General features: G+C 36.0%; 1 protein-coding gene across 2 annotated transcripts in view; it reads right to left on the bottom strand.

The window, feature by feature from the left end:
- The window catches only part of LOC150097440 (metal cation symporter ZIP14-like), a 219,265-nt gene that overhangs the window by 85,086 nt on the left and 110,431 nt on the right, over window positions 1–23,748 (bottom strand). For both annotated transcript variants that reach the window (XM_090406877.1, XM_090406876.1), the window contains exon 5: window positions 23,182–23,433. In XM_090406877.1, the coding sequence (XP_090263003.1) occupies window positions 23,182–23,433 (252 nt within the window). The remainder of the gene's footprint in view (window positions 1–23,181; window positions 23,434–23,748) is intronic.

Here is a 23,748-nt window from a genome sequence, read left to right as displayed (position 1 = left end):
AACTGATTTGGAAGTTTTTTCACTTGGTTATACTATAAATTAAAGATACCAAGAAATTATATACTTGGTTTAATCCTTTATCAAAGTGTAAGCAAACAAGTTTGTGCCTGAACTATTTTCAAGACTGGCACAACTCGTATAAAGAAGCTACTGCCTTCACATCACTTACTTTAGTATCCCATAATGCAAAGCACATTTCCTTGCAGACATGTATAATGCTTTGCTTGCACTTGGATAAAGGATTAAACCAAGAATATAATTGCTTGGTATTTTTAATTTATAGTATAACCAAGTGAAAACACTTCCAACAACTTTCTCTAATTAAGAGTGTTTTAATAATAAGGTGTGACACCTTTTGTCGACTCGAATATGAAAATATGATTTCTGCATTACTTCAACCTTAGTATCACCTCTAGGACTGGCTCCCACTGATGAGATCTCAATAAAGGTTGAAACTGGTCTGGATAGTGACCCTTCCCATAATACATAGCATTATACATGTCAGAAGGAAATGTGCTTTGCATTATGGGATACTAAAGCAAGTGATCTGAAGTCATTAGCTTCTTTATATGAGTTGCCCCATTCCTGAAAATAGTTCAAGTGCAAATCTGTTTGCTTAAACTTGGATAAAGAATTAAACCAAGTATATAATTTCTTGGTATCTTTAATTTATGGGTCAAACTGAAGATGCAGGACATATTTGTTTTAAAGACAGGAATTTGTAATGCATGGGGTCACTTGAAGCCAGAGGTAATGAGGTGATGGACAGGAGTAGAAGAGATGCCGAAATGTTTCAAAGTAGTTACACACATTACAAAAGTTGTGGCATTGCTATTCAACTCAGAAGCCCAGGAGAGAGGTCTAAATCTAGTCATAAAGTGTCACGTAACTATGAAGTTATGATTTTTAAAAGTAATTTTCATGTTCCATCTTATGTCCAGAAGTGTTGGATCAAAACTGTATAACTGAGAAGAGACCTCCACATAGCCTTTAAAGAAATGCGGAGAATCGACAAGGGATTTTGGTCTAATGTCGAATCATCACCTTCTCGTGGTGCACCCTGTTAGGTATCTACCTGGATACTGAACGGACGAGGATGGGCTCCCAATTTGGGATTTAGCTGACCAAACTGTATTCTTATTGGCCTAAACCAAAATTTCAAATGATGGTACAACATGATGGCCGGAATTTCATGCCAGCTGGGGCGTCACAGGTTTAAAAAAGGCCCCCATTGTTTTTGCCAGGGAACCAGGGCAAACAGCGAAAAGTCAGCTACTGGAACAAATCTTAAAACTTACCCCAACTCAACATCACCAGAGTTCAGGATCGGTATTATCGACATAAGAATCCTGATTAGCAAAAAAAATGGAGCTGGTAGAGGAACTGGATAAGTACCAGATTGACACAATAGGGGTGACTGAAATAAACAAAACAAAAACAGACAAGATTTTTCTGAGCAATAAATACAAAATGTTATACTCAAGCAATGACAATCAGGGAAAATAAGGTGTAGCTATAGTATTGAACACAAAATACGAGGATAATCTTCTTAATGGCAAGCAATATCAAGTAGAGTGATGTGGGCAAATATCAGAAGGTGGAACTGGATAATGAGACTTATTTGTGCATATGGTCCCAAAGAAGGTTCTACAACATAGAAGTGGAGAAATTTTTTGGGCTTTTAGAGAAAGCACTGACACAATGAAAAATGAAAAGTTGGTCCTTGTAAGAAATGACTGTCATATTTTTGTATTTTTCCCAAAATACAAATATATTTTGGGAAAATTTGGAGAAAAGAGCAAAGTTAATAATAATGGCAAATACCTGTTGGATTTCTGCTCAGGACATGGAATGGTTATTACTAACACCATGTATCCAACATAAAAATGTGCACAAATTCACATGGAGAGAAGAGGCAAAGAATAAGAAAAGTCTCACTGAATATGTTATTGTTGATAGTGATGTTTTCCCACTGATGCAGGACACCAGATGGTATAGAGGATTTGAAATCGGAAGTGATTACCATTTAATTTTGAGCAAGATAAAAACTGAATTTGATATTGAAAAGAAGAACATGTTAGAAAGTTTTAAATTGAATAAATGTTGAGCAGCTCTCATGTGTGAACTGTAGACTAAAATACACAAACATTATTCAAGAAAAAATGAAAGAGTTTGAGAACAGGAACCCCTAACCTTGGAGATTCAGTGGCAAGTCCTAAAGAAATCATTGATTGATTCAGCCAGAGAGGCATTTGGAGACATTCTCTGCAAGGAGACAGAAAAATCAGAGCTCCATGGTGGACACAGGAAGTGAAAGAGGCAGTGAAGGAAAAGAAGAAAGCATATCGAAAGTTCCTGGCAAATAAGTCAGCTTGTGTTCTTAGAGAATACAGAGACAAATGTAAGAAAGCTAAACACTTTGTAAAACTAGCTAAACAAAAGTCATAGGAAGATTTTGGCAAGAACATAGAAAATAAATATCAAAAAGGTGGCAAGATATTCTCGAAGTTGTTGAAGAAGCTCAGAAATGGAAGAAAGAGTGCCAGAAAAGGAGTTGAAGTAGAAAAGGACATCAAAATGATGTCCTTTTCTACTTCAACTATTCGACCATAAATGCTCAAGTATGGAGGTATAAAAGTCTTATACCTCCTTATCTTATACTGTCTGCACTGCATAGTTCAGGAGGCCTAGACAGAGGGACGAATCCCAGATGATTGGAGTAGGGCTATAATAGCAACCATATATAAAAAGAGGGAAATAAAACTGAATGTGAGAATTACAAAGGTATTTCCCTTTTGAGTATTCCTGGTAAGATTTATGCAAGTATTTACTTGAGAAACAGTTGACAAGGATTATGGAAGGGGAGCTTGTGAAGAACAAGCTGATTCAGGACAAATAGAGGCTGTCAGGATCACAAATAGTTAAGAAATAGTGGGAATACAGCAAAGATCTGTATTTAAGTTTTGTAGATCGGAAAAAGGCATATGACAAGGTGCCAATTGTATGTGTCAATGGAGCTTTATATCAAACATATTGTTTGAATATGTTTTTTTTTTAATATTTGAATATGGTTTTATGTTAAATTTGATGTCAGACAAGGATGTACATTATCCCTTCTGTGATTTATTATCTATGTGGATCACATTATGAATTAAAGTGATATTCAACTTGATATCAAAATTGGAGATGTTGATTTCAGCTCTTTACTTTATGTGAATGATGTTATACTTATAAATGAATCCGGTATAAGTCTGTAAGATTCCCTGACTAAAGTGAATAACTGGTGTAATAGATTTGGTATGAACATCAGCAATAACAAGAGAAAGAATAAAAATAAGCAGAAGCATTGAAAATATCAATTGCATTGTGAATGGAGAACCTATAGAACAAGTAAAACATTTCAGCTATTTAGGCATGATTTTCAGTGAAAATGGTAAATTAAATATGGAAATAGATAACAGAATCAAAGCTGGTATGGTAGGAAGTTAACTGAATAAATTTATATGGAATAAATGAGAAATTAGCCAAAATACTAAATTAGCTATATACAAGACAGTGTTCAAACCAATTTTAACTTATGAATCTGAGAGTTGGGTTAAAAATAAAACACTTCACCAAAGACTAGAGACTGCAGATATGAGAGTCCTGAGAAAGATTAGAGGTATGAACAGATGGCATCAGTGTCAATATCATATGAAAAACGAGGATATTAGGAACGAACTTAACATTGTTAGCATCCAGGAATGTGTTAGCAGAGCTAATCTCAGGTGGTGTGGTTACTTAAACAGAATAGGAAAGGAAGGAAAGATTAGCAAAACAAGTGTTCTTTGCCTGGTTGGCAGGAATAAGATTCAGAGGAATATCAAGATATAAGTGGATTGATACAGTAAAAAGTGCCTCAGAAGATAGAAATAAGATCTAATAATGTTGGAGTCTTGACAGGTAACAGAATGATTTGGAGGGAAATTATAAATAGGAAGTTAGTAATGATATAAGTTTTTCATATAGTACTATCATATCCTATACACCCGTGAGTGTACATATCAGGAATTTGTGATAATGATGTGTTTGAAAAATCCAATACATTTTTTGTGGACTGTGAATTTATATTATCAATTCTGTGCATTGCAACTATCTGTTATGCATATGGGGGGGGGGGAGTAGCGAGAACCTAAGAAGTGTTGACAAGTATACTGAAGATGTGCAATCATGCATTTTACAGAATGGCCCATCAAAGTTGCAGCAGTGGCATTTCACTCATTTGCCTGGGATGGTAAGAGGTATGGCCTCTCCATGACTGGTCACAACATGGTGGTATCTTCCAGTAATTAAGATTTTAAAGCTATTTCAACATTAGTTCTTATGACTGGAAGTGTTTGATGAAATGTTAGGGAAAATCCAATAAATCTTCTGTAGATTGTAAATTTGCATTACTGATACTCCTGTACTGTACTGTGCAATTATCTGCTGATATTGCATACAGACCTATAGTACACTAATAAACCTTCTGCACTTGGATCTCTGTGGTGCTGGTGATACTTAGGAAGTGTTTGATTAGTATGCCAAAGATGTGAGTAAATGTTAGTGTGTTGAAGGATGACATGTATTAACAAGATATTTCATCCTAATAACTGGCAAAGATAAACCTCCTTCAATTGTAGGCAGAAATAGGAGATCTGAGTAATTTCTGTTTCTGAAAGTTTCAGAAATAGTTCAGAAGTATTCTGTACAGTACTGATACCTGTTCTTCAGAATCAGTGCTGTGATGTTTACTATATACAATACAATAGGTTTTAAGACTGACTACTGTAAAAAAGATCTGGCTATTCTCTCAAGACCTGAGAGATCCTCAACTTTCCTGACGGTATGTTACATGGATCCAGATTTTTCGCTAACAGGTATGTCTAAAATTGTTGTGGGCCTTTCACTGGCGTCAGCCCATGAGTTATATATGTAAGATCAAATATTCTAAAAGTCTCGAATTTGTACTTTTCAGGATTGACAAACAAGCCACTAACACTACCTAATATATTTTGCTAAGTTGAAAAAGTGTTAGAATCTGGATAGCTTAAGGTTAAAAAATATCATCAGCACAGATGCTGATTTTTTTCTGCTGTCACTAGAGTCATCAGAGTTAATTCCTCTGATGACTGAATATTTTTACATTTTTGGATCTTTTATATTTAAGGTTATACTGCCAACTGAAAAACTTTTTTTGTTTGTTTGAGGAGGGAGGGGGACAGCTGAGAGGAGACATTTCTGTCTAGCTACTCTGAGTGCCAGGATGGGAGTTAGACATAATCATTATCAAATTCCTGATATATATACCCTCAAGGGGTGTACAGGATATGATAGTACTACATGAAAAATTACTCCATTACTAACTTCCTATCTATAATTTTCCTCCAAATCAGTCTGTTACCTGTCAAGACTCCAACATTATCAGATCTTATATTTCTATCTTCTAAGGCACTTTTTACTGTATCAATCCACCTATATATTGGTCTTCCTGTGGGTCTTTTTCCTGTTCCTGCCAACCTGGCAGAGAACACTTGTTTTGCTAATCTTTCCTCTTCCATTCTATTTACGTGACCATACCACTGTTAAATCTTGAATGAAAGAGAATTTATAATGTATTAGCTTTCATTCAGATTTAACAAGTATCTAAATTCTTGATGTAATACTTGTATATTAATAAAAAGAAATTGAATGTAAATGATATGATAATAACATCCTTGACTTGAAATTTGCTGAATATTGTATTGTCGAATGTAAAAAAAAAGAGAAAGCAATTTAGGAATGGGTGAAGTAAGTGTAAGTATGCGAACATTAGGCTAAAACCAAAGACAAGATAAGAAGATTAAATCATGACCTGAGGACATCACGTATGGTACGCAAAGGTCTATGTTGCGGGGGGGGGGGGTCTCCCATGGACAAGAACAAGAAGCATCAGAACGAAGTGCAGAGGAATTGAGGGGCAGTGTGAAGGTCATCGAGGGGGTATATAGTTTTTCTGCGACATAAAAATGAGGCTTTTGCCATTTATTTGTTCCAGTCGTTCCCAGAGAAAGGAAGTTCCAGTGAGGTCGGGGTGAGATCAATGAAAGCGGCTATGCGGCCAAGTAGAATGCCAATGTACATATAGGTCTCGGCATAGCAGAAGGTCAGCATAGGCCGAGAACGAAATGTGGAACCTCGTGGACCAACATCGGCAGCAGTGCTTCGTGAACATCGTAGGCAATGAATCGTGATGGTATTCACATATCTACCTTCCAGAAGCAAGAACCTAAGGAACGTATTAGACAGGTAACCTCATCAAAAAAGGGACCAGATGAAGAAAACGTGAGCCGTATAATTCCAATTGATGATTGCAAGTATAAGCCAGTGAGATCCCGACACCTCGGTTCAGTAAAGTAAGAACTTTTCAATTTTTGTATACAAAGAAATTTACATTGTGACAGTAAAAGGGACTAATTAGAATTGTTGTAGGACTTTAGGAGTTGAACCATGAATAGGGAATGATTGATCTGAGTCAGAAAACATGGAAAAGAGTAGTGTGAAAATATTTTAGTTTGTCATTGTCAGGTAGTTCTTGAACAAATAATTGTGTGAAAATAATCTATGAGTGTTAAATAATTAGAAGGACATCCCAATTTAATAGTATTTGATAATATCTCATGTTGTAAAGGGAACCAGAATGTCCATGTTACGTCGGGTAATCTTATTTACCTTTCATACCAACATTAGTTAAGTTAGTGTCTATACAAATAATTGTATCTTGCTTTATTAGTAATGGATAAATTTTTTCTTGTCAACCAAATAACTTGCCTGATCACTAATCTCAATGCACCACTCATAAAGAGAACCTATGCATAAATATATTGGGGATAGTCACAACTGCAGTGCAAAATAAGAATATATTCGATTATTGTGGTTAGAAATAGAGAAGGAAGGGATACAGAATCGTGTGCCATACCAGGTGTTTGCTCTTAGATAAAGAAATTTCTCTTATCTATAGAATTTTGGAGGCACAGCGTAAACAAATAAATTTTCCGAAAATTTGAAACGGGGTTAACACTGGTATTCTAACAAAGGAGTTGGCTCTAGCTAGAGGCATTTCCTTTGTTTATAGAGGAAAGGAAAGGATTAAGTTTGCGCCTGAAACAAAGTTCAAGTCTAAAGATGATACAACACCAGGGCAACTCATTGTAAAGGTGGGTAAAGCTCTGATCACTATTCTTAGTATTTTCCCATAATGTAAAGCACATCTCACTAGAAGATGTATACTGCAATGCATTATGGGTGGGGCCACTACCCAGACCGGTTTCAACCTTTTTTGAGGTCTCCTCAGTGAGTAGCTAGACTCTAAATACCAAGGTTATAGTAATATGGAGTCTTATCAACTTTACCTAAAATAACCAAGTTTATAAAATAACTTGGTTATCCTAATATACAATATCCCCAAGTTAAAAATTTTATTATATCTATATCTCCTCCAGAGATTTTTATTAAAAATAAACACACACCTGGTGTTGTATCATCTGTAGACCTTGTTGCAAACTCTATAGGTAAAGTTGGTAAGACTCCGTATTACTATAACCTTGGTATTTAGGGTCTAGCTACTCACTGAGGAGACCTGAAAAAAGGTTGAAACCGGTCTGGGTAGTGACCCCACCCATAATGCATTGCAGTATACATCTTCTAGTGATAGGTGCTTTACATTATGAGAAAATACTAAGAATAGTGATCAGAACTTTACCCACCTTTACAATGAGTTGCCCTGGTGTTGTATCATCTTTAGACTTTGAACTTTGTTTCAGGCGCAAACTTAATTGTTTGCATACTTGGGATTAGGAGTTAAAATAACCAAGTTTATAAAATAACCTGGTTATCCTAATATATATATATATATATATATATACTCATTATATATCATAAAAATTTGAATACAAATTTTTACATCACCTGAGATAAACTCTGCTAACGCATTCCTGGATACTGACAATGTCAAGTTCTTTCCTAATATCTTTGTTTTTAATATGATATTGCCATTGATGCAATCTGTTCATGCCTCTAATCTTTCTCAGGACTCTCATATCTGCAGTCTCTAGTCTTTGGTCAAGTGTTTTACTTCTGAACCAGATCTCATATCCATAAGTTAAAATTGGCTGGAATATTGTCTTGTATACAGCTAATTTAGTAATTAGTGTTTTGGCTAATTTCTTTCTTATTCCATATAAATTTATTCATTTGACTTCTTACCATACCAGCTTTCTTGATTCTGTTGTCTATTTCCATATTTAACTTACCATCTTCACTAAAAATCGTGGCTAAGTAGAAGAAATGTTTTACTTGTTCTATAGGTTCTCCATTCACAATGCAGTTGATATTTTCAATGTTTCTGCCTATTATCATCGTCTTTGTCTTTTCAATGCTGACCTTCACACAATATCTATTACAACAGTTATTCAAATTAGTCAGGGAATCTTGCAAACTTGTAGCAGATTTATTTAGAAGTAATAACATCATCTGCATAAAGCACAGTTGAGATTAACATCTCCAATTTTGATATCATATTTAATACCACTTTCCTTCATAATGTGATCCATATAGATAATGAATAACACAGAGGATAATGTACATCCTTGTCTAAAACCAGATTTAACATTTAACCATCTTCTTGTACTTCCTTCAATTCTAACTGCTGACTTACAACTAAAATAAAGACACTAAGTATTGCTTGATATAATGCTCATTGACACCATACAAATTTAGCATTTAGAATAGCTTCTCTCTTCGAACCTTATCATATGCCTTTTCCAGATCTACAAAACTTAAATATAGATCACTGTTATATTCCCATGATTTCTCAACTATCTTACATAGAGTGAAAATCTGATCCTGACAGCCTCTATTTGGCAGAATCCAGCTTGTTCTTCACCAACTTCTCTTTCACAATCCTTCTCAACCATTTCTCAAGTATACTTGCATAGATCTTACCAGGAACACTCAGTAGAGAAATTCCTCTGTAATTCTCACAATCAGTTTTATTTCCATAATAGATTTAGTTTAATCCTTTATCCAAGTGTATGCAAACAAAGGTTTGTGCCTGAAGTATCTTCAGGACTGAGGCAACTCGTAGTAAAGGTGGACCAAGCTCTCATCATTCCTGGTCTCAGTATCTCCCATAATGCAAAGCACATCTCCTTGCGGATATGTAAACTCGTAGTAAAGGTTGACCAAGCTCTCATCATTCCTGGTCTCAGTATCTCCCATAATGCAAAGCACATCTCCTTGCGGATATGTATAATGCTATGCATTAAGGGAAGTGCCACTACCCAGACCAGTTTCGACCTTTATTGAGGTCTCGTACTGGGAGCCAGATCCAGAAGTGGTGATACTAAGGCAGAAGCAATGGAGAGGTCATATTTACTTATAAGCGTTGCCAAAAGGTTTACCACCTTATTATTAAATTACTCTGGATTTAGAGAAAGATGTTGGAAGTTTATTTTCCACTTCGTTAGATTATAACAAATTTAAGTTTAATCCTTTATCCAAGTGTATGCAAACAAAGGTTTGCATCTGAAGTATCTTCTGGACTGAGGCAACTCGTAGTAAAGGTGTCGGCAAGGAGATGTGCTTTGCATTATGGGAGATACTGAGACAAGGAGTAATAAGAGCTTGCTCCACCTTTACTACGAGTTGCCTCAGTCCTGAAGATACTTCAGGTGTAAACCTTTGTTTTCAAATGCTTGGATAAAGGATTAAACTAAATTTATTATAATAAATTTGGTTTAATTTTTATCCAAGCGTAAGCAAACAAAGTTTACGCCTGAAAATATCTTCAGGACTGGGGTAAGGTGATACAACCATAGGCAACTTGCAGCAAAGGTGGACCAAGCTCTCATCATTCCTTGTCTCAGTAACTCCCATAATGCAAAGCACATCTCCTTGCAGACATGTACAATGCTATGCATTAAGGTAAGGGCCACTACCCAGACTGGTTTTGACCTTTATTGAGGTCTCGTCAGTGGGAAGCAGACCCAGAAGTGGTGATACTAAAGCAGAAGCAATAGGAGAGGTTATATTTACCTATACGAGTTGCCAACAGGTGTACCACCTTATTATTAAATTACTCTGGATTTAGAGAAAGATGTTGGAAGTTTGTTTTACGCTTGGCACCTGTTGTTTTGCTTATTTTGCTTTTTTTGCACCTGTTGTTTTTTTTTTATTTTGCTTAATTATTATTTTGCTTATTACTTATTTTTCACCTGTTGACAACTCATATAGGTAAATAACACCCCTCCTATTGCTTCTGCCTTAGTATCACCACTTCTGGGTCTGCCTCCCACTGACAAGACCTCAATAAAGGTCGAAACTGGTCTGGGTAGTGGCCCTCACCTTAATGCATAGCATTATACATGACTGCAAGGAGATGTGCTTTGCATTATGGGAGATACTGAGACAAGGAGTGATGAGAGCTTGGTCCACCTTTGCTCTGAGTTACCTATGGTTGTACCATGTTACCCCAGTCCTGAAGATATTTTCAGACACAAACTTTGTTTGCTTACACTTGTATAAAGGATTAAACTAAATTTATTATAGTCTAACCAAGTGGAAAATAAACATCCAACATCTTTCTCTAAATCCAGAGTAATCTAATAATAAGGTGGTAAACCTTTTGACAACTCGTATAAATAAATATGACCTCTCCATTGTTTCTGCCTTAGTATCACCACTTCTGGGTCTGGCTTCCACTGATGAGACCTCAATAAAGGTCGAAACTTGTCTGGGTAGTGGCCCTTCCCTTAATGCATAGCATTATACATGTCCACAAGGAGATATGCTTTGCATTATATCCCATAATGCAAAGCACATCAACTTGCTTTGCATTATGGGAGATACTGAGACAAGGAGTGATGAGAGCTTGGTCCACCTTGATTAAGAGTTGCCTCAGTGCTGAAGATAGTTCAAGTGCAAACGTTTGTTTGCATACACTTGGATAAATGATTAAACTAAATTTATTATAGTCTAGCGAAGTGAAAATAAACTTCCAACAGTTTTATTTCCCTTTTTATATATGGGTATGCTATGAGACCTCTACTCAAACCATCTGGAATTCATCCCTCTGTCCAGGTCCTCTGAACTATGCAGTGCAGCCACTGTAAGTGTTTTATACCTCCATGCTTGAGCATTTCTGGTCGAATGTCATTTACTCCAGCTGCCTTTCCATATTTCAGGCTTTCGACTTTTTCTACTTCAAATATGGATATGTATTCCTACTACATGCCTGGAAAATTTTTTTTACCACTGTACTGTCATCACTGCTTGTTTCATTTACCAATTTTTTGAAGTAATTATCCCATACTTCAAGGATATCTTTTTCCTGTTTTGATTTCACCTTTATCATCTCTAATTCCTTTCACAGCACTCTTTCCTTCATTTCTGGGCTTCTTCGGCAATCTCCAGAATATCTTGCTTCCTCTTGATATTTATTTTTGTCTCTGTATTCTCTAAGAGCACAAGCTGATTTATTAGCCAGGAATTTCTGATATGCTTTCTTCTTTTCCCCCACTGCCTCTTTAACTCCCTGTTTCCACCATGGAGTTCTGATTTTTTTATACTTGTAGACAACCTTACCACATGCCTCTCTGGCTGAATCAATCAACGTTTTCTTGCCACTGAATCTCCAAGGTTTGGTTCCTGTTCTCAAACTCATTCATTTTTTCTTGAATAATGTTTGTGTATTTTAGTCTACAGTTCGCATCTGAGAGCAGCTCGACTTTTATTCACTTTAAAACTTTCTTACATGCTCTTCTTTTCAATATGAAATTCAATTTTATCCAACTTAAGACTAAATAGTAATCACGTCCAATTTCAAATCCTCTGTACGCTCTGGTGTCCTGTACCAGGGAGAAAGCATCACTATCAGCAATGACACAGTCAATGAGACTTTTCTTAATCCTTGCCTCTTGTCTCAATGTGGATCTGTGCACATTTTTATGTTGGAACATTGTATTAGTAATAAACCAGTCCATGTCCTGAGCAGAAATCCAACAGGTATTTGCCATTATTATTAGCTTTGCTCTTTTCTCCAAATTTTCCCAATATATTTTTGTATGTCTGACAATCATTTCCTAATCTACTATTTAGTTACCCAACAAGGACCAACTTTTCCCTTTTCATTGTGTCGGTTGCTTTCTCTAAAGCAACAAAAAATTCCTCCACTTCTATCTTAGTAGAACCGCCTTGGTACCATAAGCACAAATAAGTCTCATTGTCCAGTTCCCCATTCTCATATTTGCCCACATCACTCTACTTGAGACTGCATGCCATTCAAGAAGATTAGCCTCGTATTTAGTGTTGAATACTATGGCTAGTCCTTCTTTTCCTTGATTGTTATTGTCTGAATATAAAATTTTGTATTTATTGCTCAGAAAGATATCACCAGTTTTTGTCTTTTTTGTTTCAGTCACCCCTATTATGTCCATCTGGTACTTATCTAATTCCTCAGCTAGCTCCATTTCTTTGTCATTCAGGCTTCTTACGTTGATAGTACCGATCTTTAACTCTGGTGATGTTGAGTTGGGGTTTATTTTCAGATTTGTTGCAGTAGCTGACTTTTCACTGTTCACCTGGTTCCTTGGCGAAAACAACGGGGGCTTTGTTAATCGGGCGGAGCTCCAGTCAGCATGAAATTTTGTCATGTTGTACCATCATTTTGTATTTTAGTTTAAGCCAATAAGAATACAATTTGGTCGACTAAATCCCAAATTGCCAGCCCATCCTTGTTCATTCAGTATCCAGGGATACCTAACAGGGTACACCACTAGAAAACGAGGAGTGAACATTAGGTCAGAAGCCCTGATCGGTTCTCCGCATTCCTTTAAAGGCTATGTGGAGGTCTCCTCTCAATTATATGGCTTTGACCCTTAAGCACCCAGGGAGTTCGACATTGATAGTGATATTGCTCTCCGTAGATTTTAAGTATGCCCATGGTGAGTTTGTGTCTTATTTTACAAGACTAATATGTCACGCAAGTATTCAAACTACACACTGTGAAAACTTAGTTTAGGCAGTTTGACAGATGTGTGTACATTAGCTGTTGATGATGAACTGAGTATAATATTATATCTTTGATGAGAAACAGATCAATCAGATTCAATCATTATCCTAAGATTTTACAAACTCTGAATTATTTTAACTGCTTTCCATACCTGTTATAAATGGCTTTTAAATCCCCTGAAAATAATGACTGTAATGAGTGGGCTGCTCGTGTTCTCTCAGAATACCATTCTGTGTTCTGTGAAACAATAATTATGTGAGCCTCGGATCAAGTCCTTTAGATGTTTTATTCTAGTGTTAATAATGAAAATTTTACATCAAATAAGTTTTTTACGTGAGTTTTCCTCCATTTTAATATTTATTTTGAGTATGTAACTTTGAACTAGGGGTGATTAAAGGTCAAAGCTGTATAACTGAGAGGAGATCTCCACATAGCCGTTAGAGGAATGCGGAGAACCGACCTAACGTCCAATCCTCATATTCTCATGGTGCACATTGTTGGCTATCTACCTGGATACTAAATGAATGGGGATGGGCTGACAATATGGGATTTAGCTGACCAAATTGAATTCTTATTGGCTTAAACTAATATACAAAATTATGATACAACATGGCAAAATTTCATGCCGGCTGGGGCATCACCCAGTTAAACAAGGCCATGTTGTTTTTGCCAGGGAACCAGGGCCAACAGCGAAAAGTCAGCTACTGGAACAAATCTGAAAACACACCCCTACTCAACATCACCATAGATGAAGATCGGTACCATCATAAGAAGCCTGAATGGCAAAGAAATGGAGCTAGCTGAGGAATTAGATAGGTTACAGATCGACATAACAGGGGTGACTGAAACAAAAAAGACAAAAAAAACTGGTGAGATCTTTCTGAGCAATAAATACAAAATGTTATATTCAGGCAATGACAATCAAGGAAAAGAAGGAGTAGCCATAGTATTCAACACTAAATACGAGGCTAATCTTCTTGAATGGCAGTCAGTCTCAAGTAGAGTAATGTGGGCAAATATGAGAATGGGGAATTGGACAATGAGACTTATTTGTGCTTATGATCCCACAGAAGGTTCTACTAAGGTAGAAGTGGGGGAATTTTTTGATGCTTTAGAGAAAGCAACTGACACAATGAAAAGGGAAAAGTTGGTCCTTGTTGGAGAACTAAATAGTAGAGTAAGAAATGATTGTCACACATACAAAAATATATTGGGAAAATCTGGAGAAAAGAGCAACACTAATAATAATGGCAAATACCTGTTGGATTTCTGCTCAGGATATGGACTGGTTATTAGTAACACCATGTTCCAACATAAAAATGTGCACAAATTCACATGGAGAGAAGAGGCAAGGAATAAGAAAAGTCTCATTGACTATGTCATTGTTGATAGTGATGTTTTCTCCCTGGACGGCAGAGCATACAGAGTATTTGAAATTGGAAGTGATCACTATTTAGTCTTGAGCAGGATAAAATTGAATTTTTTATTGAAAAGAATAACATGTAAGAAAGTTGTAAAGCGAATAAAATCTGAGCAGTTCTCATATGTAAACTGAGAAAAAATTATTGAATTATTGAAGAAAAAATTTAAGGAGTTTGAGAACAGGAACCAAACCTTGGAAATTCAGTGGCAAGCCTTGAAGAAAACCCTGATTGATTCAGCCAGAGAGGCATGTGGTAAGGTCCTGTGCAAGGATAGAAAAATCAGAACTCCTTGGTGGACACAGGAAGTTAAAGAGGCAGTGAAGTGAAAGAAAAAAGCATATCAAAAGTTCCTGGCAAATAAGTCAGCTTATGCTCTTGGAGAATACAGACACAAATGTCTTCTTCTTCCTAACATGGAATTTAGGGCAAGTGGCCTGTTCCGGTCTCATGCTATCTCTTTCTTGGTCTTCCAATTTTTCTTTTTCCACTTATTTTGTACCTGTATAATATTTTTGGTAGTCTGCTGTTGTCCATTCGATTTAAATGTTCTAGCCATTTTTGTTTATACTGTCTTATGTAGTAATTAATTGGTTTTATTTTCAGGGATTGTAAAATTTCTTCATTTGTTTTGTGGACCCACTTGCTATATCCAGCTGTTTTTCTAAGGAACTTCATTTCTGCTGTTTGAATTTGTTTTTCATCTTTCAGAGACACAAATGTAAGAAAGGAAAACACTGTAAAACTAACTAAACAAAAGTCATGGCAAGAGCATAGAGGACTTTGGCAAGAACATAGAAAATAAATATCAAGAAGGTGGTAAGATATTTGGAGGTTGTTGAAGAAGCTAAGAAATGGGGGAAAGAGTGCTGTAAAAGGAGTTAGAGATGATAAAGGTAACATGAAAACAGGAGAAAATATATCCTTGAAGTAAGGAGTAATTACTTCGAAAAATTGCTAAAATGAAACAAGCAGTGATAACAGCACAGTGGTAAAAAACACTCAACAGGCATACAATCAGGAATTCATATCCATACTTGAAGTAGAAAAAGCTATCAAAGGCTTGAAATGTGGAAAGGCAGCAGGAATAGATGATATTCAACCAGAAATGCTTAAGTATGGTAGTATAAAAGTCTTACAGTGGCTGCACTGCATAGTTTAGAAAGCCTGGACAGAAGGAAGAATTCCTGATGATTGGAGTAGAGCTCTAATAGTACCCATACATAAAAATGGAAATAAAACTGAATGTGAAAATTACAGAGTTATTTCCCTACTGAGTGTTCCTGGCAAGATCTATGCAACTATACTTGAGAAATGGTTGAGAAGAATGTGGAAGAAAAGCTTGGTGAAGAACAAGCTGGATTCAGGCCAAATAGAGGCTGTCAGGATCAGATATTCACTATACGACAAATAGTTGAGAAAGTATGATAATATAACAAAGATCTGTATTTAAGTTTTGTCGATCTGGATAAAGCATATGATAAGGTGCCAAGAGAGAAGCTATTCAATACACTACAATTATGTGATGTCAATGGGGCAGTATATCAAGCAATACTTAGTCTTTATTTGAGTTGTAAGTCAGCAATTCGAATTGAAAGAAGTACAGGAATATGGTTTAATGTTAAATCTGGTGTGAGACAAGGATGTACTTTATCCCCTCTGTTATTCATTATGTATATGGATCACATTATGAAGGAAAGTGGTATTAAACATGATATCAGAATTGGAGATTCTGATATCATGTTTAATACCGCATAAAGCAAAGAGCTGATGTTAACTCAGCTCTTTGCTTTATGCGGACGATGTTATACTTCTAAATAAATCCACTACAAGATTGCAAGATTCCTTGACTAAATTGAATAACTGTTGTAATAGATATGGTATGAAGGTCAGCAATATAAAGACAAAGACAATGAAAATAGGTAGAATCGTTAAAAATATCAACTGTGTTCTAAACGGAGAACCTGTGGAACAAGTAAAACATTTCAGCTACTTAGGCACAATTTTTTAGTGAAGATGGTAAACTAAATATGAAATATTTAGGTAGGAAGTCAAGTGAATAAATTCATATGGAATAAGAGAGAACTTAGTCGGAACACTAAATTATCTGTATACAAGACAGTGTTCAAACCAGTTTTAAAAGTATGGATCTGAGTGCTGGGTCAGAAGTAAAACACTTGGCCAAAGACTAGAGACTGCAGATATGAGAGTCCTGAGAAAGATTAGAGGTGTGAACAGATGGCATCAATGGCAATATGATATTAAAAATGAGGATATTAGGATAGAACTTAGACATTGTTAGCATCCAGGAATGCGTTAGCAGAGCTAATCTCAGGTGGTGTTGTCACTTAAACAGAATGGAAGAGGAAAGATTAGCAAAACAAGTGTTCTCTGCCAGGTTGGCAGGAAAAAGACCCAGAGGAAGACCAAGATATAGGTCAATTGATACGGTACAAAGTGCCTTAGACGATAGAAATATAAGATCTGATAATGTTGGAGTCTTGACAAATAACAGACTGATTTCGAGAAAAATTGTAGATAGGAAGTTAGTAATAATGTAAATTTTTCATGTAGTACTATCACTTCCTGTACACCCCTTGAGGGTACATGTCAGGAATTTGATGATGATGATGAACTTTGAACTAGCTGCTTTTTGAATGTCTTGGTCTGTTAATATGTTGTTGAATAGTGTAACTAAGACTGGCAATAGGAAATTTCAGATGGTATTGCAAAATTCGATGCAGCGAAAAATTCAAGGCTCTTTACATCGACTTTTACATAGGTCACATCTAGAAAGCTTACCAAAATAACTTTGATTGTTTCTTTAAACATAATATTAAAAGCCTATGTATAAAGCCCAAGGGAAATTAGCTTGCTCACTTGTATAAACAAAAGATGTCCAAAATGTTAAAGACAAGGGCAATGCCTTTGCCATCGGAATCTTATTGATGTTAGTGCTCTGATTGAAGCATAAGAGAAACCTTTTGTTTACAAACTCAGTCTAAGATCACCTTCAAGGTCAGTGGTAAAAGGGGCGGCATGATCAAACATAGTTCCCCAGTCCGGTAAAACGGATTAACAGTGCACTTAAGGAGAGAAAGAGAAGTCGGCGTTAATAGAAGATCAAGAGACTCACACGGAAATGTTTGGCAGTCTCAAACCTTCATCCAGGGTTCTGTGGAAGGATGAATATAAGACATGGATCTTCAACCATCGAGATCGACATTTTTTTCTGGCAGGGACATACTGAGATCAGAAGGAGGTAAAGAGGAGAAGGAAGTCGATCCACCACAAGGCATCCAATTCTAATGATGTTGCGATGGACGGTTGCCGGAAGCAATTAGCCACGGAGGGAGTAGCTGCACCGGACCAGAATGCTTTGCTGCTTAGACGAATCTGCATACTCTCCGATCGTTGGACCCCTTTGCCCGAGTTTCAAGATGCCGGGAAATCGCGTTCCAGACCCTGCCAACCATTCCAGATGAGATGCAGGTGCTCTGAGATTCTCTAAGGAAAAATCCAAAATCCGAGACGAAGAAGAAACTAAGAACTTTGCAAAGAAACTATGAAGAAGTACACTAAAGGGATAAAGAACTTATGTGAATTGTTTATTACATATAATATTGATTGTGATGTAAGAGAACTATCTTAGATGGACTGCTAAGTTTATAGTGTTAAGATAGATATAGTCTGAGAGTATTTTGATGCAAGTTAATAGTTGGAATTTATAGATGTATAGACCAGAGCATAATAATTTCCTAAGAAGTAATTGGGCTAAAAGTTTTTTTATGTTGATTACAATGAATTCCAAGTTTCCTTTTGTTGCATAAATACTGGAAATTGCTTAAACTAGAATTTATAAGTTTGTTGCAGTGATTCTTGTAAATTTATTGCATGATTGTGGGAAGTTGCTATTGAAATTTTGTCATATAGAGCTTAGCCTAAACTGAAGTTAGAAGCATTTTCCTATTGTAAGAGTTGTGTAATTAATCCTAGTATAAATAAGCATGTTTGTTATATATTCAAGGAGTGCCACCTGATCTTTAACACACAATGCACTGTTTCCAAGTAAACTTGATCCTGTAAGCAGGGAGTTAAATGATAGCTATGATAAGAGGCGCATAAAAATCACGACTGTATATTAATCATTGAGAAGGGGTTTATGCTAGATAGAGGTCTACTGGAAGTATCACCATTTCTTATACCATGAAGAGACCACTAGTGGTGCAGTCGTTAACGAAAATAAATTTCTAGTGTTCTCGGGTATAAGAATAAAAATACAGAAGATACAGTAAATGAGAACATAGAGAATTGTATTAATATAGAATATGAAAGTATAAAATCTGAACACTCAGAAGGAACAGGTATTGAGTAATAAGGGATAATTAAGGCTAATAGAGAGATAGAAGGAATAGAGTTAAACAGAGAACCACTTAGGATGCGTAAGAACAGCAAGATAATAAAAAAAAAAAAGCCACAGAGCCCAAGAAATATTACAGTATGGAGACCTAGACACAAGATTTGGACCTGTTTCTAAAACATAGAATAGTGTTCTGAGAGAACATGAGTAGTCCACTTATTACAGTTATAATTTTCAGGGGATTGAAAAGCCATTTAGAACAGGTGTGGAAAGCAGTTAAAATAATTCACTGAATTTGTAAAATCTTGGTCATTTACAGAAATTTTTCTTACTCCTCTCTCATCGTGTGATCTGGTCATCTATATACTGTTAGAAGGCAGCAGAAGGGATATTTGCACATCTTAAATGAAGCCTGATCTTGAAATTTTATTCTTCAACTCGTTTTTCTTGTTCTACTTCTATTTCAGTGGTGATCTATAATGCCTCTATAGATGCTTCCATTTCTTTGCATGTTGATGAATCAACATAACTCCCTTTGAACTTCTAGGAGGTACTGACTTTGTGACATCTCCTGTTCTTACACCACTGAATATGGCACTGCTGTACTGTTGTTTCAATGGAGAGCTACCTTTCCTAATTTCAGCCATTCTGCACGTACATTATATAGTTGTTCTCTAAACACACAGGGAAGTTTCCTAATATTCTGCATCCTGAACCAGTTGCATCCTCATCCTTGATGTTCTGGTTGAGTAGGACAAGCTCCTAATCTGTAATGTTAGTTCCCTAGACCAAGTTGATAGATGAATGTAGCTGATGTTATATTGCAGATTAGTGGATATATATAGAATTGGTCTCAGTGTCACTCAACCAAGCCAAGTGATTTTCCTGTCTTTGGGACCTTTCTTCTTTCATGTTTTTTTTAAGCATATATGTTCAACACCACAGCAAATTTTGAGCTCTTTAACACATGTTTCTGATGTGGGACTTCCCTCAATTTTATCATACAATTCTATGCAGTTTCAATCCTGTTATGAGAAAGGAAAGTTACTGGTGTATGGTAAGTAGACTTAAGTCAGTCAAATGGTTTTTTCCTTTCATCTCCAACCAATTCAATTATTACTTTTTTACCTTCTACATCTTTTTGTATATTATAGAAAGTGCTGAGGATTTGGAGATGAATTAAAAGGGTAATACCTACTTTCTCTAGTATTCCCAAATAGCCAGAAGGAAGATATCAGAAACTTCAATAAGTATTTACATCTTGATAACAGAAGTGGGTTTCTAAAATGATAAGAAAGTTAATGTTATGTAGCATAAAACATATGGCATTGAGGATTCTATTGTTGACTTAATAATTTATTTTCATACTAATGATTTTCTGTATGACTTTGTGCAGGTTAATATTTCTTGATTGGATAATTTTTAATGATATCTAGGACAATTGCACTGAGGAGATCTGCCCTCCCAATTTGAAGTCAACTACTTGAATTTGAGAGCCTGCATTCTGTAACAGAAATGAAGTTCTCCTATTTCTTCTGTTAGGTTTTTGTTGCCAAGTTCTTTTGAGGACAACTTCTAAAGATTTGATGTTTCTGATAGGGCAGATAGTTGTTTTATAAAGTTTTGTGGCCCCATTCTTGGCATCTGATTACATGGGACTGCATTTTAATATATTTTGCAGTGGATGACTGGTTCATCTTCTATTTATTGACTTTCTGTTTTGTCAGCCCCATGTTTTGCTAAACTACTCATGAAATCCATTTCTTCTTCAGTATTTTGTATTTTCTTGATGTTTCTGCTAACTCAGTCTATGCCAAGTCTAGAAGGATTACAGTCATTTATTGTTTATCATGGTGTTCCATATCCATGGGAAGCAAGAACTGTACTTTAAGAGCTATCAAATGAGTAATTTCATTTGCTGAGAAGGTTTTCTTTTTAATATTCTCAGTATGGGCTTCAAAAAGTCATCTTTAGATATCGAGATTAGTTCAGTTGAGATATAATACACCTGATTAAACAGGTTTCTCATAGAAAGGCTTATACGCTGGTTATACATGATTATTAATTAACATAAGGAATTCACAACATACACTAGAATATAAATTAAATTAAACTTTAATATATATTTTCAATATTTCGGCAACATTACATTGCCATCTTCAAAGGAACTTAAAATAAAGACACATGCACGCAGGCACTACATACAGTAAATGAGGACGAAGCGAGGAAGCTATTGTTTCTCCTAAAAGTCCTGATGGTGCCCCTAGCAGGCAATGTAGATATTCTTGGCCCACATTAATATTCTCAGTAATAACGTGATGTATGTCTCCCAAATTTGGGGCAGTCTCATCAACTAAATTTGTTGAGGTTTGGCATGTTTCTTAGGGTTGAGGCTGATTCCATGAAAAGTCTTTCAAATTTGAACTTGCTACGGTGTATTATTATGGCTTTCTTCCACCATATTCTGTGGCGTGTATCCAGAGCATGTTCTGCAAGACAAGAGTGGCTATACTGGTGAAAATGGATGTAGTCCTTGTATTCTGAAATTCTGATATTCGCTGTCCTCCCTGTTTGGCCAAAGTAGGACAGCTTACAGCTGCAAGGGACCTGATACACCAGGTAAGTCTAGGGAAAGTGGTTGGTCTTTAGTGAAGCGGATAAGGGATGCCAATTTTCTATATGGTCTGTAACAAGAGGTCATGTTTTTTTAAGATTTTGGTAATTTTTTCCAAGGTGCCTCAGATGTAGGGAATGGTGATGGATTCAGAGTAATCTTTGTTGTGAAATTGGGGAGGGGGGGTTACTGGTTTCAATATTTTTGGGATTTTGGGGGGGGGGGGTAGCCATTAGCTGAGAAAGTGTTGAGAATGTGATTTAGTTCAGTGGTTAGGGCAATGTCATTTGAACAGATTAGTTTAGCCCTGTTGTATAGTGTCTTAATCACTCTATATTGTTGTGGGAGAGGGGGGAGATTGTTGATGAATGTATCTGCCTGTATGGGTGCGTTTTCTATAAATAGAAAAAATCAAGGTTCCATCAGGCTAGCGGATGACTAGTGTGTCTAGGAAAGGGAGGCTGTTGTTTTCCTCTTTTTCCAGTGTGAACTTGATTCTGGGGTGTTGATTGTTTAAGTGTGTTAAGGAGAAGAGTGTATCAGAGCCATGTGGCCAAATAGCGAACACATCATGAACGTAGTGAAGCCATATGGTTGGTTTTTGTGGGACAGAGTTTAAGGCTTTCTCTTCAAAAGTCTCCATAAAGAAGTTGGCCAAGGGTGAGGTTAGTGGTGAACCCATGGCTGTTCCCTCTATTTATTTCTAGAATTTTCCTTGCCAAACGAAATAGCCTGAGTTCATTGTGAACTGAAATAGCGCTGATATATTGGGAGGAAATTTAGCTTGGATTAGCTCTAAGGTTTCTTTGAGTGGGACATTTGTGAATAAGGAGGACACGTCAAAGCTGACAATTATGTCATCAGTATGTTGGAGTGTAAGGTTTTCTATGCTGGCTTTGAAGTCGGCTGAGTTTTTTTTATGTGTGATGGTGTGTTGCCAGTATAGTGTGAGAGCACGTTGGCCAAATGTTTAGCTAATTTGTATGTGGGGGAATCAATGCCATCTACTATGGGACGTAATGGCACATTTTCTTTATGTATTTTTGGGAGTCCATATATACGGGAAGGTATAGAGTTAAACGGTTTTAATTTGTTAGTAACTTCCACAGGCCAAGAAGCCTATGGAGTTTTCTAATTTGTGAGTTGGTGGGATTGTATTCAATAGGGAAATTGTATTCAAAACCAGCCATAAGAACATATGCAATTAACAGACATAATACATTGGCCACATAGCCTGAGCTGCTTTGGCCATAAATCTAAAACAAACAACCAATCAAGAAAAGTAATTATTTCAAAAAGAAGTAATCACTTCTTTTGAATGCCCTCTATACAATAAATGAAAGACATTTCTATTTTCAACTCGAAGTGTGATATATTTCTTTTTAGAAAAGAATAAAAAATTTCTCCATATTCATTATTTGCTTAAATGTGTAAATAAAAGAATTCCTGATAAACAGACTACAAACTTGCAGATTATGTTCACTTTTAAGATTGAGGAAAAATCTAATATACTCAGATCCAATCCAACACACTCAGATTTTCATTATTATTTTACATTTTGGGATCTAGTATTTCTCAGAGAAAATGCTTTGTTCTGATGTTACCTATAAAGATGAGACTCACAAGAAATAGAAGGTTGTAGATGCTATTATGTTAGATTACTATTAAAAAATATTAATAAAAATCTAATAAGGAGTGATAAAGATATAAAAATCCATACCTGCTTTTCTGTTAAAGCTTCTGGATTATGAATATGTCCGTTCTGCAATTCAATACCACTAATTACAGAAATATCTGGATAACCTTTGCCTTCAGATGTTTTCCTACCTTGAGGCAGTGCAGCACTAGGTATATACAAATCTGCATGTGGGAGAGTTGCTCCATCTTGAGTACTACTATTTGTGGCTGATGACAGCCCTGATAAAGAGTGGTAGAGTTTGGATGTATTATCAGCCTCATTTTCCTTTTTTTTCTGAAAATATTATGTTTTTATAATTTATCCCAAGTAAAAAATGTAATACCAAATATATATAATCCTTCAAAATAGGAAAAAATTAATTATGTCGTTAATACTTAGCAATAAAATCAGAACAGATGATTATGTTGTGCAACATTCACTTTACTGAGCGTTGCACAACATAATCACTCCATGCTGAAGAGCTACAGCATGGAGTGATCATATTTGTGGTTGCATCAGATGCTGAAGGTGAGTCTTCTAACACCACAGAGGCCTGAATAATAGTAATCAAGGCTATTATTTTCAACTCTAAGTGTAATCAAGGCTCAA

Source organism: Typopeltis vanoorti, chromosome 17 (assembly GCF_054136105.1).
Source record: "Typopeltis vanoorti isolate ZY-2024b chromosome 17, IOZ_Tvanoo_1.0, whole genome shotgun sequence".
Classification (NCBI taxonomy): domain Eukaryota; kingdom Metazoa; phylum Arthropoda; class Arachnida; order Uropygi; family Thelyphonidae; genus Typopeltis; species Typopeltis vanoorti.
This window is presented reverse-complemented; position numbering and strand designations above follow the sequence as displayed.